The sequence below is a fragment of the Typopeltis vanoorti genome, chromosome 7, assembly GCF_054136105.1.
Source record: "Typopeltis vanoorti isolate ZY-2024b chromosome 7, IOZ_Tvanoo_1.0, whole genome shotgun sequence".
In the NCBI taxonomy this organism is placed as follows: Eukaryota; Metazoa; Arthropoda; class Arachnida; order Uropygi; family Thelyphonidae; genus Typopeltis; species Typopeltis vanoorti.
The window spans coordinates 49,707,029-49,724,197 of NC_143555.1; the positions used below are offsets into that span (position 1 = coordinate 49,707,029).

General features: G+C 36.7%; 1 protein-coding gene across 1 annotated transcript in view; it reads right to left on the bottom strand.

Annotated features, from left to right (window-relative positions):
* Positions 1-17,169, bottom strand: part of LOC150104662 (uncharacterized) — a 144,059-nt gene that overhangs the window by 117,672 nt on the left and 9,218 nt on the right. The window contains exon 2 of the mRNA XM_090395604.1: positions 5,892-6,012. Within this exon, the coding sequence (XP_090251730.1) occupies positions 5,892-6,012 (121 nt within the window). The remainder of the gene's footprint in view (positions 1-5,891; positions 6,013-17,169) is intronic.

A 17,169-nucleotide genomic window follows, 5' to 3' on the forward strand; every position in this document is an offset into this window, starting at 1 on the left:
AAAACATTTCATCTACTTAGGCACAATTTTTTGTGAAGATGGTAAAATAAATGTGGAAATATAATAAATTTAGTTTAATCCTTTATCCAAGTGTAAGCAAACAAAGTTTGTGCCTGAAGTATCTTCAGGACTGAAGATACTTCAGGTGCAAACTCGTGGTAAAGGTGAACCAAGCTCTCATCACTCCATATCTCCCATAATGCAAAGCACATCTCCTTGCAGACATGTATAATGCTATGCATTAAGGGAAGGGCCACTACCCAGCCAGACCGCTTGCAACCTTTATTGAATGTTCAAGTACAGGTCAAACTCCAAAAACTCAGCATTGTCCCCCTCAGTAACAGGCTCACCCTGCCACTGAGAAGAACTCTCAGAACCAGTTGGCACTACACCATGGCAGGCTCACCCCACCCCTGAGCAGAGCCGCTCATTCATTTGCTCATATCTCATCCGAGGGGTATCTTTCTCTAAATCCAGAGTAATTTAATAATAAGGTGGTACACCTTTTGGCAACTCGTAAATAAGACTTCTCCATTGCTTCTGCCTTAGTATCACCACTTCTGGGTCTGACTCCCACTAACGAGGCCTCAATAAAGATCGAAGCCGGTTAGAAGCTTGGGTGATGAATGGCAATGCTGTAGCCCATGAAGTTTTAACTGAGGCTCGGCTGTTGCTGTCATCTGCACAAACTTTGTTTGCTTACACTTGGATAAAGGATTAAACTAAATTTATTATAGTCTAACCAAGTGGGAAAAAACTTCCAATAAATGTGGAAATAGATAACAGAATCAAAAAAGCCAGTAAGGTAGGAAGGCAACTAAATAAATATATATGGAATAAGAGAGGAATTAGTCAAAACACTAAATTAGGTGTATACAAGAGTGTTCAAACCAATTTTAAGTTATGGATCTAAGACCTGTGTTAGAAATAAAACACTTGACCAAAGAATAGGAACCACAGATATGAGAGTCCTGAGAAAGATCAGGGGCGTGAACAGGATGACATCAATGGCAATATCATATTATAAATGAGGATATTAGGAAAGAACATTGTTAGCATCCAGGAATGTGTTAGCAGAGCCTAATCTCAGGTGGTATGGTCACTTAAACAGAATGGGAGAGGAAAGATTAGCAAAATAGGTGTTCTCTGCCAGGTTGGCAGGAAAAAGACCCAGAGGAAGACCAAGACATAGGCAGATTGATAGTGCCTTAGGAGACAGACAGGGCAGATAAGTGCTTTAGAAGACAGAAATATAAGATATTATAATGTTGGAGTCTTAACAGATTGATTTGGAGGAAAATTGTTGATAGAAAGTTAGTAATGATGTAAGTTCTTCATGTAGTAATATCATAATATCCTGTATACCCCTTGAGGGTATATGTCAGGAAGTTGATGATGATATTAAAAATGAAGATATTAGGAAGGAACGTAACATTTTTAGCAGAGCCAATCTAAGGTGAATATGAATAGAATAGGAGAAGAAAGGTTAGCAAAACATGTCTGATATAAAGATAGCAAGACCCAGAAGAAAACCAAGAATTAGGTGGACTGATTTAGTCAAAAGAATTTTTGAAGACCAAATTATCAGATGCAGCAATGTTGGAGTCCTGACAAGTAATGGACTAATTTGGAGCAAAATTGTTGATAGGAAATTACTAATTATAAACTTAATCATATAGTACTCTAATAGTAGTCTGTAAACCACTTGAGTGTATATATCAGGAAATTGATTATGATGATAAAAGAAGGTGATATACTGGTGGAAAAGCATATAAGAAAGCATGAAGTCCTGGGATATCTCAGTAACAGAAAAATCTGAGACAGGAAACCATCTGTCATGACACATAATGAATGACTAGAGGAAGCTGGCAATCCAATCTCAAACAGCAGGAGAGAGAGAGAGGGAGAGAGAGAGAGAGAGGCCATAAGATAGCAGTTAAGAAGGCATCAATGCCTGACTCAATCAGATGCCTTTGAAATATCAAAAGCAACCATTTGTCCAGAAGGTCGATAAGACTGAATAGAAGGTATGCTGAAAAGCATGATTGGTAGAATCCAAATTGGTAATCACTAATTAATTGGTGGGCTTATAAGTGTTGAAGAAGTTGGCTATTAATGGCATACTCCATTACTTTTTTACTTTTGAGAGTACTGAGGTTAGGGCAATGAAACAATAGTTTGATAGATGAGTTTTCTCTCTCATTTTTAGTGGATCAAGACTTGCCTTCATGACAAGAGTGGATAAAGGCTTGCCTCAATGCTGTTAGGTACATGCCAAATGATTAAGACAGCCTGACTAAGTGATATATGATGAGAATTAATTTTATTGCAACTAGAAAGACTAAAAGGATGCTATCTATCTGGATCAAGGGATTTATTAGTATCAACATACTGAAGATTTTGTGATGTCTTTCTGGTGAGCGATTAGAGGAAGTAAGCTGTGAGCAGTTTGTAGTATAGAGAAAGGAGATATACATTGATCATCTGATACCAAGAGGCTTGGCTTATCTTTAGATAATGTTACCACCATCAGGATGTGAGAAAGAAGTGGAAACAAGGATCACAAACGTAATTCCCAACTGCCTTAGCAAAAGCTCTCCACTGCCATATGAGGAGGATGAAGGGTTTTTTTTTCTTATGTAGTTAGCTTTGGATTTGTTGATTCCTGCTCCAAATTGTTATGGCTGTAGTGGAGGATGAGTAAGAAGCTGAGATTTTTAACTTGAACTATTGAATGCATGCTGAAGTTTCATCTTGAACTACCTTGGTGCACTTGTTTGAGTACTAGGGCTTGGATAGGGTATGAGTATTTGAATGGAGTGAGGAATGAAGTGCCCATTCCAGAGAATTATTTCATTCATAGTTATAATCATGAATTCAAGGAAGCTACAGAAATTATTCATTCACTAACACTATGCAAAAACAGGTCTTATTCTCCAGCATTTGTGGTCCTCTCATTCAGATGAAATTAAACAGTTAGGATATGATAGAAAATAATGTCAACCAGCTGAATAATGTTTGCATGGGACGCTGAATAAATGATCTATTTCCTACTTTTGTTTGGATTTTAGGTTTGACAGCTTTGGAAACCTAATCAATGTTCTAATAGCATGGTTAATAGTTTTTTTATACTGTATTATGGCAGTCAACTGCATGTATTCTTCTGGCCCGTTTGTGTGGAATAAAAACCTGAGATTTAAGAAGGAAAAATATCGCCACCTCCATATGAGATCAACTCACCTTCAACTGAAAGGCCCTGATCAAAAAGTGGTATACAGTGGGTGTGATTCTGCCAGATTTAGGGTAACCAGTGGTGTACCTCAGGGTTCAGTTCTTGGGCCATTATTGTTCAATCTTTACATTAATGACATCAAGCAGGGCTTATCATCAGATTTGCAATTGTTTGCTGATGATGTGAAGATAGGCAGGGCAATCAGGGATGCTACTGATATTCAACAATTACTAAATGATTTGAATAGACTGGAAATCTGGGCAAACGAAAATAGCTGTCAGTTTAATGTTAGTAAGTGTAAAGTTATGTACTTTGACGTGATTAGAGTTCCAGCGGCATATTATATTAGCCGAGTTATGCTACAAGAAACTGAAGAGGCAAGGGATCCTGGTGTATTGGTGGATAAGAATTTAAAGTTCAAAGGTCACATAGCAAAAGTTGCAAATACAACTCAGAGGATAATTGCTATGTTGAAGTGAACCTTCACATGTAAGGATAAGGAAGTAATTTTGCCTCTTTATAAGGCTTTGTTAAGACCACACTTGGATTACTGTGCGCAGATTTGGTCTCCCAGGTTCCAAGGGGATAAAGAAGCTGTGGAAAGGGTGCAAAAAAGAGTTGCAAAGATTATATCTGGATCATGGGATTTAGATTATGAGGACAGATTGCGATTAAGTGGATTATAGACTCTGGTTAACAGGAGAAAGAGAGGTGATATGATAGAGGTCTATAAACTTTTGAATGGGTGTTATAGCATTTCAAATGATGAAATTTTTCGTTATATGGAAGGCAGGGAGAGAACACAGTATTCATGGAAGTTAAGGTTATTCTCAGTCAAGAAAGGGTTAAGAGCTAGGTTTTTCTTCCAGAGCAGTGAGTGAGTGGAATAATTTGCAAACCGCCTCCCTTGATGAGTCCTTGACTCCCTGGAGGTCTCAGATAATAATAATAATAATAATAATAATAATAATAATAAAGGTTCTTCACATCCTAGACTGGCCTGGTTGGCCAAGTGGTTAGCATACCCGTTCTCCAACCAACAGGCTGTGGGTTCAAATCCTATTCAAATTGCAAACATTCATAGGCATGAATGTTTGTGACTGTCTTTAAGTGGAAGATGAATGTCATTGCCTGGTGTGAGACCACTGTCCCGCTTATTTGGAGGCCTGAAGTAGCTTCAAAAAGCTCCATGTTTGGTCTCTAGAGTAGGATTTCCAGACTATGAAAAAAAAAAAAAAAACTTAGTCCACAGACAGTATGAAAATGTACTATAGGCTTAGAAATTGGCTTTTTTTGTGGGTGGGAGCAACATAAAAAAAAGACTCGATTCAATCCATATCTTTCCAACCAAAGAGAATTGTCGCCAACTGGTCCACAGGGCACATAGTCTATTGTTGTTACAATAGGCTATGTACATCATACAATAGTCATTTACAATTAAATCAAAAAAAAAAAAAAACTTGCCATACAATAAACTCTTCAACATATTGAATGATGCACTATCAAATACTAAACTTCATTTGCCTAACATATGCATGAAACTCTTTTGTATGTTTTCAAATATTATATAATAATAAATTATTAATATTTATTACTATTATTAATTAAATAATTAGTATTAATAACAACAACAAATTATATAATAAACATTATTTAAAATATTATTAAATTAAATTTTTGTATAAAAAACTACATAAAATGTTTAGCAAATGGATGAATAAAAGCAGGCAGATGCATAAACATAAGATGTGTGCTATTATGATAAAAGTTGTTCACATTTTGCTAACAGAAATGTAAAATTCGACCAACAGAAAGCAACCTTATATAAATGGACCACCACTTATAAATGTTACACTTGCAAAGTGATAGATCAAATTCTCCAATGTGCCAAAACTGAATTAAATTTTGGTAAATATTCCATATGTGAAATTTCATCAAAATCCACCAAGCCAAGAGGGTGAAAAGCAAGATGTAAAGGAACATAACAGATAAATGCAACAGCATATGTCTGCTATAACATCTTCTGTTACAAGTCAGCAAAGTTGATAGACGCCAAATGATTCATGATGAAGGATGCCTGAAAAATAATCAGTTATAATCATCCAGGCTAATTCTTTATATTAAAATTAGAATAGTAATTAATTAGCAGCCATCAGTGCCATATGGGACAGTACACATTATCTTATGAAACCAAAGTGAAGCTGTTGGTTATAATATATTTTTTGTCTGTCAATTACGTGTGTTCTGCTGGTCAGCTTGCCTGTTCTGAGGGACAAGAAATCCGAGTTTCCGGGAGGAAAAAACTTCTACCTCTGTATGAGACCAGTTAACTCACCTTTAGTAGAAAAGAGACCAGATAAATTCCTCATGTCATTGACGGGAATAGAACCCAGGTCTTTCCAACCAAAGGGCTTCATCTATACCGACCGAGCGGAGGCTCTGTAATAAGACAGTTAATCCTTGTAAGACCTAATAACAGCATCAAATAGCTTCTCTCAAAATGCTCATATCATTTTATGAATCTGCAAAAGTTAATTATTTATATAAAGTAATATCAACTAAATGGAGCTCAAAACTGTGCTAAATATTCATGTCAGTGACTGGAATCCTCATCCTTTTGAATTTACTTATCAGGTATTAACTAATATTTTCTACTTACCATTTTGCCCTACTGACAATATCCCAAAAGGAAGGCTTTGGTATCTGACATGGCCCCTCTGTTGCTTGCTTATAGTAAGAATAAAATGTTAACATCAAATCATTGGAAGGATGGAAAAATCCTGAACAAAAAAAAAAAAACAATTTTGTTTACTATGATTAATCTGAAAAAAAAAAAAAAAAAAAGTGCCAAAAATGCTTTTGTTTTTTCTCGTTTCACTGGCAAAATTGTGAAATTTTGCCAATGAAACGAGAAAAAACAAATTAAATTCACAAAACTACAATGTCAAACATTTATTTTAAGACAACAAAATCAAAAGTATTTTTGGCACTTCTTAGCAAACAATTAGCATGTTAATACAAAAAAAGAAGTGTATGTGAACATGCATTCATAAAATATTAATACCAGAATCAAGTCTAATATTTTTATTTGTAAAATTGGGCTAACTTTCATAACCATTGTAATGGCTATGAAATTTAAATGAAAATTTTACAAATAAAAATATTAAACATAAGTGATTCTGGTTTTAATATTTTATGATAAATTCTTCTGCTTACATCTCAATTTACAGATGAATGTAAATGTGCATCATGGAGTAAGTGCTCATCATAACAGTTAAAGAAGGAAAGCGAAGGGAAAATAAAAGCAAACCTGAGCAACTCAGGTGTTAGGATTACAGCATGTCTGATGAACAGCTGTGAGTTTAAATTCTACGTAGAGCATAAAAGCCTACTTACATAAGCTAATTAGCTTATTAAATTTATAAACTTTGTTTTAAAATTAAAACACACACACATCATACTAAGAGATGTATACAGGCAAGCACAAATATAAATTATTCACTCAGAATTGGAGTAAGTGCAAATGAAAATCATGCAACAGTAGAACAGCATCAACAGCATTAAAAAATAAATATGCAAATATCAGAATTACAGCACACGTGACAAAAATGAGTGTGAATTATTAACATCTGACCTCCATAAAGTCTGAGACCCATGGTGGGAGGTACATACTATCACACAGAAAGCTAATCCAACTGTGCTTTAAACTGAATCAATGTGTCCACATTCACAACACACTCAGGCAATGCATTTCACTCACTAACCACTCTTTCCATGGAAAGAAGCTTCTACTCATCTTTATCCGATTTTACACCTACCTTATTTAGCCTTTAACAGTTTCTTTATACATTTTGCAGGAATGGTCTCTTGTTTTACTCCTCTCCTCTATTCTATGAAAAATCTCTTCCATGTCAACCTGATAAGAATTCATGACTAACTTCTCAATCATATCCCCCCCCCCTCATCCTCCTTCTCCTATTCACAAAGCTTTACAATTTAAATTCTCTCCACATACTCTACGTTCCAAAGACCACCGACCACCTTTGTAATCTTCTCTAGATCCTTTCTAACATATCCTTATCACCATGAAAACCCACCTGATTAATAATCCACCTGACGTCTGATCAGGGCCGGCCTTCTCTATAAAGGGGCCCAGGTGCAAGAAACCTTTTGGGGTCCTAAAATATTTTTCATAGGTAAAAATTAAAGAATTCGAAATAAACGTATTGTAAAACCTCTTACCTGCAAATGGCTAAGATTATCGTACTTTTGAATCTAATAGTGTTGGCAATGTTTTGCGATAGTGGATATAGGCCTTTTTCAATTCCACACATGAAATCCATTTTAGGAATAAAAAATTCAAAATTCAAAATAAAAATTCAAAAGTACGATAATCCTAGCCAAAGCCAAACAACCTGTTCTCAACACGTCTCCTTATGATAGAAAGGCAATTCTCAACTTGAAGAAAAACAAAGATATCATTATTACAAAGGCTGATAAGGGAAATTCTACAGTTATCTTTAACTCTAAAGATTATTATGATAAGTTAAACATTTTACTTTCAGACAACTCCACTTATAAGATCCTAGACAGAGACCCCACAATCATAATGAAACAAACCAATTAATCAGAAATTGTAACTTTTGGCCAGAAGAAGTGAAAAGAACACTAAAATCCTCACATCATATCACTCCAAGACTATATGGGACACCTAATATACATAAACAGGATATACCTCTCCGTCCAATCGTTGATGGAAGATCATCACCAACCTACATTTTGGCAAAGCATCAAACTTTAAAAAAAAAAAAAAAATCAGCTAACGCCTCCCCCCCGTATACGGGGAGTAGGAAACTTATTAAATAATAAAATAAGATCAACAGAATCCTATATCAAGAATAGTCAACATTTTGAAAATAAACTCCAAGCCATTAAGATTGCACCAACAGACATGCTAGCCAGTCTAGATGTTGTATCCCTTTTCACCAATGTACCAGTAGAAGAGGTAATAAACATCATCCAAGATCTTTTTCCTCTAGGCATCACACAGATGTTTAGACACTGCCTTCAATCTAATTTCTTCAAGGTTAACAACACCATATACCAACAATTAAAAGGCCTAGCAATGGGAAGCCCACTATCACCATCTTGTGCAGACCTTTTCATGGAAAAACTTGAAAAAAAAATTCTCTCCACAATCTCCCCCAGACCATCTACATGGTGGAGATATGTTGAACGATATCTTCATTATATGTCAAGACAGCTTAGAAAACCTAAAATCGTTTGTGGATAAAATCAACTCAATACATAACAAGATAAAATTTACTCTGGAAATGGAAAACAACAACCAACTGCATTTTTTAGACATTTTGATAACAAAACAATCAAACAGTGTCAAATTATCTATTTACAGAAAGCCCACAGATACTGGAAGATATCTTCATCACATGTTGAAATATAGAGCCAGAAAGTTTATATCAGAAGAGGAGGATACTCAGACTGAACTCTCCCTAATAGCCAACACATTATCACAAAATGGATATCCTCAAAACATCATAAAAAAATATCTATACAGTGACAACCCCCAGACAAGAAGAATCACACTCCCAGCACATTTCTACTGTAGTGATACCTTTCATCAAGTCAATTTCTTATCAAATAGCAAGAATACTAAGAGCCTACAACATCAGAGTGGTCTTCAAACCAACCACCAGCATTCAGACAAGTTTTAGGATCCCCAAAAGATAAGGTACCTTTCTACAAATATCCAGGAGTATATTACATTCCTTGCTCCTATGGTCTTGCCTACATAGGACAAACTTCACGGAGTTTAGAAATCAGACAAAAAGAACATGTTGGTGATGTAAACCACAACAGAAGTATCTCTCTTCCGGCTTAGCACATCATTTCTGTACGTCTAACCACACGATAGAGTAGCAAAAAAGCTCCATGCCATATCTCAATGACGACTACAGACATCGTTTATTCAAGGAAGCCACAATAGTGTCAATAACCGGCGGAAACCTCAACAGAAATCAGGGTGTAATACTAAACAGTTCATGGAAAAACTTTATCCTCTCTCTTAATCAAGCTGAACTACAGCTAGCCAGTAATTACATTACACATTTACAACAAACACACATGCATGATAATGAATAAGAACAATTAGTCCTCTCTGTCACGAGAACGTGTAGCCTTAGCTACTAGTTGGTTTACAATGTTTTTTATGTTCCTTTCAATTTGCATTTACTAGTTTTTATGTCTTTTCATAAACGCCTTGAAAAAGCCAGACAGTCTGCTGGCGAAACTGGTAGGCTATAAGTTTGTTTTTATGGTCAGAATTAAATAAAATTGTATTTTAATTATAAACAACCAAATATGTTTAGTTTAATCTTTTTTCTTTTTCGAATTCTTTTTTCAGGGAAGTCTTCAGAAATATTCAAGTTTCGTGCTATCATTTTTGCGTAGTCTAAAAATTTGTTAAATTTTGATCTTAAATTTTGGATTTCATTTTTAATTTTATTCACTAAATTAAAAGCAGAGTCAAGAACAATTGTTTTTGCTTGAAATAGTTTGTTGATACTATTAATTTTTGACAATATTGTAAACCACACCGATAAGCTTAAAATAAATGGCATTTCTTGTAATGAATCTAGTAGACTTTTAGCTTCAGATACTGCTGTGTTATCATTAATTGCACCAATAAATTCTTCTAAGGCATTATAAGTTTGTTCAAACTGTGTATACACTGCTTTGAATGCATCTATTTTGGCTTCTCATCGAGTATCACATAATGGTTTAAGCGTAATATTTAAATGCTTTTGTATAATTTCCACCTTTTTTGTAGATACAGAAAATACGCAGTATAAACGTCGCAATATTCCGAAAAATTTTTTAAATATATACTACTGGAAGCAGCACCACAAATTATCAAATTAAAAGAATGTGATAAGCAAGGTACATAAATTGCATGAGGGTTTAAACTCATTTTTAACTTTTAACTTCTATGGCTGGATGGGCATCAATCCCTTGGATTTTTATCCCGTATTCGGTATTTTTTAATTGTTTAAATAAAGAAAGTTTTGAGCACTTGGCTCGCTGTAATTAGGGCTGTGTAGAGATATTTCAATCTGTGATCAGGGCCTCCTTTGGGCGTTTATGTTTCCATCTGTCTTTTTCATCGTAATCTGATGACTCACGAATGAGTAGTTGGAATGGAGTGATGCCTGAGCAAAGTACTTGGTTGCTATCTGGAGGAGAAACGTAGGTATGTCTGGCGGGTTTCCGTCTTGGTGAAGTGTTTCTTACAAACCATGGGACATCGAAGATCATTCGGAGGCATTTGGTTTGGATTATTTGTAATCTTTTGATGTTGCTAGGGGAGGTGTGGTTCCACGCTGGTGAACCATAAGTTAGTATGGGTCTGATGAATGCTTTGTATATTCTTAATTTGTTTTCTGAACTGACTTTGCTTCTACAGTTGAGTAGAGGGTAAAGCTGAGCTATTGCTGAGTTAGCTTTGTTGCAGACATGAGAGATGTGGGAGTTGAAGCTAAGATGGTTATCTAGTTTGATTCCCAGGTATTTTACTTCTTTTTGCCATGGGATATCAGTATTGAACATCGTGACTGCTCCATGATGGTTTGCTTTCTTCCTTGCAAATAGTATGGCCGTGCTTTTGTTTGCATTGACGTCAATTCTCCATAACCGAAACCATTTTTCAAGATTCGTTGCTGCATTCTGTAGTCGTTGTGTGGCTATGCATGGCCTGAGTGATCTGGTCAGTATCGCCATGTCATCTGCATAGAAAGCCATGATGGTTGATGCTGTGCTTGGGACGTCTGAGATAAAAATGTTGAAGAGCAGCGGCGATAACAGGGAACCTTGCAAGACACCTGCTGTGATACTTCTTGTAGTGGATCTGAGCCCACGGAGTTTCACTTGAAATTTTCGGTCTTTCAGGCAAGAGTCTATGATTTGGATGAGGTTTAGTGAGTATTTTGCAGTTATTAGTTTGTGGATGAGGCCTTTGTGCCACACTTTATCGAAGGCTTTCACCATATCCAGGAAGATTGCATCTGTATGTTGTTTCCAATTATATCCAATAGTTATGTATTCTATAAGTATGTGAATTTGTTGAGTTGTGCAGTGACCTGTTCGAAAACCAAATTGTTCTTTTGGGATTAGGTCTAGATTATCTCTTTCGTTTTGTAGGCATTTTAGTATTACTTTTTCAGTAATTTTCCAAAGGCCTGACAAGAGGTTGATAGATCTGTAATTCTGGGGGAACTTAGGTGCTTTCCCTGGTTTTTGGATGAGGATTATATTTGCCTGCTTCCAGCGGGTAGGAAAGTAGTTGAGTCTTAGCATTGCATTGATGATAGCCACTAGATGCATTATTGTTTTGTGAGGGAGTGCATTTATAATTTTGTTTGAAATCTGATCAGGACCTGCTGCTTTTCTGTTGTTGAGGTTCTTGATGATTTGGTATATTTCCTTTGGCGTAGTATAGCTTGTGTTGTCACAGCTGGTGGTATGATGAAGTGCATAGCGTACTTGCCTGTGGATTTTTTCAATGAAGCGCAAGTCCGCATGAGTGTAGTTTGGTTGAAATTGCAGCTCCAGGGTGTCTGCAAAGGCTTCTGCTTTTTCATCGTCTCAGTAGACTATGCCTCTTTCTCTATGGATTGGTTGTATGTTGGGGTGATCGCTGCAAAGGGCTTTAGTCATTTTCCATAATGAGTTATCTACAGTGTTTAAAGAGCTTAGTTTCCTCTCCCATAGTTGATTCTTATGGCCTTTGATCGCATATCGGACTAGGTCTGTTGCCCTGTTTAGCTCTTGTTTATCCTGGGGTGATAGTGTTGCATGGTATCAACGTCTAATCCTGTTTTTGTTGCAGATAAGCTTTAGAATCTCTTCTGGGAGCAGGTTAGTTTGAGCTGGAGCAGTAATGGTGGAGGCTCTTGCAAGGCCAGTTTGGATTGTGCTTTCCAGTTTATTGATCGCTGTGTCTACTTCTTTGGATGAGGAGATGGTCGGGACAGGGCCTGTGATGTTGCAGAATTACGTTAAGCTTCTTGAGATTTGTGTAGGATTGTTCGGGGATAGTTTCTGCTTCCCCGCCTAGGCTAAGCAGAACTGGATTGTGGTCGGAGCTAAGATCATTAATAACCTGTAATTGGAACTGGTGTGGGGTGATCCTGAAAATGGCTATATCCAGCACGTCAGATTTGCCCAGTGGTCTGTAGTGTGTTGATTCAACAGGACCTGCTATGGTGATGTTTCTTGTCATAGCGAATTTGTGTAAGCTCTTCCCATTATTATGGGTGTTTCCACTGTTCCACGCGGGATGTTTTGCATTCAGGTCTCCCGCCACTATTGTTGCTTCGTTTGTGCCAAAGAGCTGGGAGAGGTCTGAGGCCAGGAGTGGTTTGCCTGGAGGGTTATAGACTGAATATAGTTTTAGACTACCTGTGTTGTTGGTGTGTATTTCAACTCCAGTTTCTTCCAGGTTTGTAGTTGTTGATTTCTTGATCTCATTGTATCTTATGCTTTTTGTTAACAAATATAGCCGTTCTGTCCCCTCTGGCATTGAGCCTGTCTGTCCTAAGTAGTGTGCAGTACCTTATTTTGGGGTTGTCGCAAGGCTGAAGGTGCGTCTTGTTGACTAAAAGGATGTCTATCTTATATTTTTCAGCAAATTCTTTTAGTTCTAGCAGGTTGTTGTTTAGTCCATTAGCATTCCAATATGCAATCTGTATTGAGTTAGCTATGGTAACCGTGTTATCCATTAATCATGGAGAAGATGACTTGTGTGTTTTTGAGGAATTTGTTGGTGTCGGCCTGATTGGGATTTGTTTTGCTAAAGGCCGTTAACATATCTCCTAGAGTAGCAGCTAGGATTGCTGCGGAGTTTTGGTTGCAAGATGCATGTTTGTTACTTGTAGAGACTGCAGATGCGTATGATTTCTCGGGAGTAACAGCCCACGTTCTGATTTCTGGTGTAGTTCACTTCTGAGTGGGCGGGGGTAGTGCCTCTCTAGCCTTCTGCAGGTTAGATGGGTGGAGTGAACATCCCTTGTAGTTTGCTGGGTGTGGGCCGCCACAGTTTGCACACTTAGCGGGCATGGTTCATGGTTTGACGCAAGTGTGTGAGGGATGGTTGTCACTGCACTTGTAATCCACTTTACATAGGTTTTGTGCATGCCTATTTTTGGCAGCAATGGCATTGACCAGCTGAAGCCTTTCTTCTAAGAGGTTTGGTCTTGATGACTAAGCTGCAGATTATTTTAAGGTCATAAATTTCTCTATGGCCTTTACTGATCTCGACTAAGACCAGAGGCATAGGGCGCCTGTCTGCTCAGTACATGTGCAATATCTTAATTGGCTCTAGGCCTTGTGATCTCTAAGGTCAGTAGGTATTTCTTCAGCTGGTATGGTTTCGGCCAGACCTCTGATGACCACTTTTAGATTTTTTTCACTCTTAAGCTGAAACATGTGATATGGGACTTTCAGTTCATCCATAAGTCTGGTGAGCTGGTGGTAGTCCGAAGTTCCTTCAGGTTGAATCCAGATTCCTTCATCTGTACCTGATGTAAATTTGATGTTTGTGTTCTTCATCATCTCTGAAATTAAAGACTATTTTTCTTTTGTTCTTAAAATTACTGGTGGAATCCTCTCTTTGGGTTGTGCCCTGGAGTCAATCTCTATTCTTTCATCAGGTTGTGCTGTTAAGTCCATTGGAGCTGTTCTTTCCAAGGGTTGAGGTATTATTTCAGGTTCTGCAGCTGGCGACTCCTTCTTGCGCTTCTTTCTACTGACAACCTGATAGCCTGTTGAGTTATCTGAGTCCACTAGGGACTGGTCATTAACTGGCGACATAATCTCTCTGGTGTTTTCTTAAGAAGTGCTGGGGAGAGGGTCAGGGGATTGATAGTCCTCTGTTTCAACCTCTTCTATTTGGTGGAATGACCTTTCCTGGCCATTTCCTTTGCAGCAGGGCCTCCTATATGTTTGAAAATTGCCAATAGCTGCTTGAAGTCGAGCTCATCATATGGAGAGTCCATAATTTGGCCTAGGAGAAAAATAGCGGTTGCTCAAGTTTCCCGAGTAGTTTGCAAGTGATCCTGTAGACTTTGAGAGTCCACTAGCTAATCCCGTAGACAGCTTAGAGTAAGCGTCTACCAGCAAAAAGTTAGTTTATTATAGGTGATTATCCTAAAAACAAGGAAAAAGGAGTTTCGGGAATTTACTTGGACACAGTGTAGAGACCTACCTCCCTAAAATACCATTCATTCACCACTGGTCCTCATTGCTGGTGGGGCCTGCTGGCCATCAGACCTCTGCATATTTCATACAGAGGGGGAGATAATAGGTCTCGAACTGTGTTAGTTCCAGTGCAATGCAAGCTTCCCAATAAACCTTATATAAAATTCAACTAGGCAGGGTCTAAAGGAATACGTCCGATCACAACGACACCACTCCATCATTTTTTGGTTTAAACTAATTATTCTAGATTGTACATCTTTATATGTGCCCTTCATATTGCTACTGTTATCCCTCTACAATTCATAATATCTAAATCAAGCTCACCTATTCTTTTTAAAAGCGAATTTGCTAGTCCTTCACCAGTCACATCAGGTACTTCAATAAATCCTATAAATGACTCATTTATAATTCATTTTTTGTCTACAAAATTTACATATCTAATAATTATTGAAGTTTGTTCCTTGTGAGAAATATCAGGAGTACAATCCATTTGGATACTGTAATATATGGCTGCTTTTATATTGTCTTTAATTTTATTAAGGACTTCATTACGTAATACAGCAATAATTTCCTCTTGAAATTTATGCGCCAAATGATGCACAATTCTTTTTTCGTATTTTTAATTCTGTTTACATGATCCATTAGCACAGGATCATGTTTACTTAATAATTCTATTAAACTTAAAAAATTTCCATTATTCGGCGTTCCTATTGTTTTAAGGGATCCTCGAAATGACAGATTATTACTTGCTAAAAACAGAATTACATCTACAATTCTTTGGAATAGTAATTTTAGACGTTCCATTTCTTTATTTATATTAATTTGATTTGTTCTGTCAACAGTCGAACATAAATTAAGCCTTTTTTAATAATTCTTGCCAAGCAATAAAAGAATAATAAAGAATTATAACTGAACTGCAGGAAGTTGATGAGACAAGAGACTTGGGAGTTATTGTGGACAGAGAACTTAAGTTTAAAGGGCATATTGCTAAGAATGCCAAAACATCACATCAAATTACATGGTTGTTGAGGAACACACTAACAAGCAGGGATAGGGAAATTATTATCCCACTCTATAAGGCATTAATAAGGCCGCATTTGGACTATTGTGCACAGATCTGGTCGCCAGGATTTCTTGGTGATGCGGAAGTGGTACAGAGGATTCAGAGGCGGGTTACAAAGATTGTTGCAGGTCTGTGGGATGTTCCCTATGAGGATAGATTGATGATTTGTGGGCTCCAAAAACTAGCTGATAGACGTAGGAGAGGAGATATGATAGAGGTATTTAAATTGTTAAAGGGATTTTACAGGATTGATACTGATGATATTCTTAAGACCAATGCAGGATGTGAGAGAACGAGGGCCATCCCTGGAGATTGTGTAAGAGTGTGGTTAACAAGGGTGTTAGGACTAGATTTTTTACTTGGAGGGTTGTGAATGGGTGGAATGCTTTACCAGAACTGGTTGTGAATGCTTCAACTGTGAATGAATTTAAGGAGAGGTATGACAGGTATTGTGTAAATAATGGTTAGTGTGTCAATGTCGGGTCTCCAGCGATGATTCTTTTGACTCCATGGAGACACTGTTAAAATAATAATAATAATTAAAGTGACCAACAGAAAGCTCATGATCTTGAATTACAGATGACAGTTTTCTCCATTTATTAAAACCATATATAAATTGTGTTGATTGATCTTTTCCTCTTCTTTTGGAAAATAATACACAACAGAAGCAAATTACTGAGTCTTGAGCTTTTGAGTAAACTAACCAGCTGCAAAGCTGAGTTTCACCATTTGGCATTTTTTTTAATACTACGATGTAGAAAATGATCTACCTTCAACATTCTTAACGAATAGGTCTTGATGATGTTATTTAGGTCCGGTTTTAACACAAAATAATCTAAATTTATCAGTTATAATATTTGGCCACAAACCTGGATCATTTATATTCACTTGATCACCATCGTTATTATTGTTTTAATCGTTATTTGCTGTATCCAAAATGTTTGTATAATCAGAAGCTTCTTTTTCGACGAATCCCATACATTTTCGTTGAAAAGTTGTGTAGCTTGTTTGGAGTTTTCTTTTTCAGTTGAAGTTTGAATCACAACTGCTGAAGTCGTAGCAATTTCGTTGTCAGATTTATTTTGTAGCCATGAAAACAAATCTACTTGTGACATTTTGCTTTTCTTCTTTTTTCTTTTCTGCTGATTTCCTTTTTTGACACCCAGAGGGATACTTTCTTGGCATGGACATTATGGGTTAGGCTTTGCCTGTCGAATAAGTAAATAATATTAAATATTTTTATCCCATGAATTAACAAAAAGTTAAATATTTACATACTTTTTACAATCTTACAAAAGTTTAGAAACGCTCAAGGAATGTGTTTATTTTTTTCATTTGTTTACTTCAGTACATCAGTTTCACCCTTATCTATCTATCACTATTAACTGAGTTGAAATTAACATAGTTGAGATCTAATCATGTGCAGACAACACTTCATAATCCTGAATGTTGATAATACATTTCGCATAGCTTTAAAAATAACTTATCGTATTTACTGGAATATAACTGGTCCTCGCATATAACTCGCACCCCTGATTTTACTTTGCGAAAAAAATTAATTGAAAAGTTTCGTAAACTAACCAGCTGCTTCGTGTAACCTTGC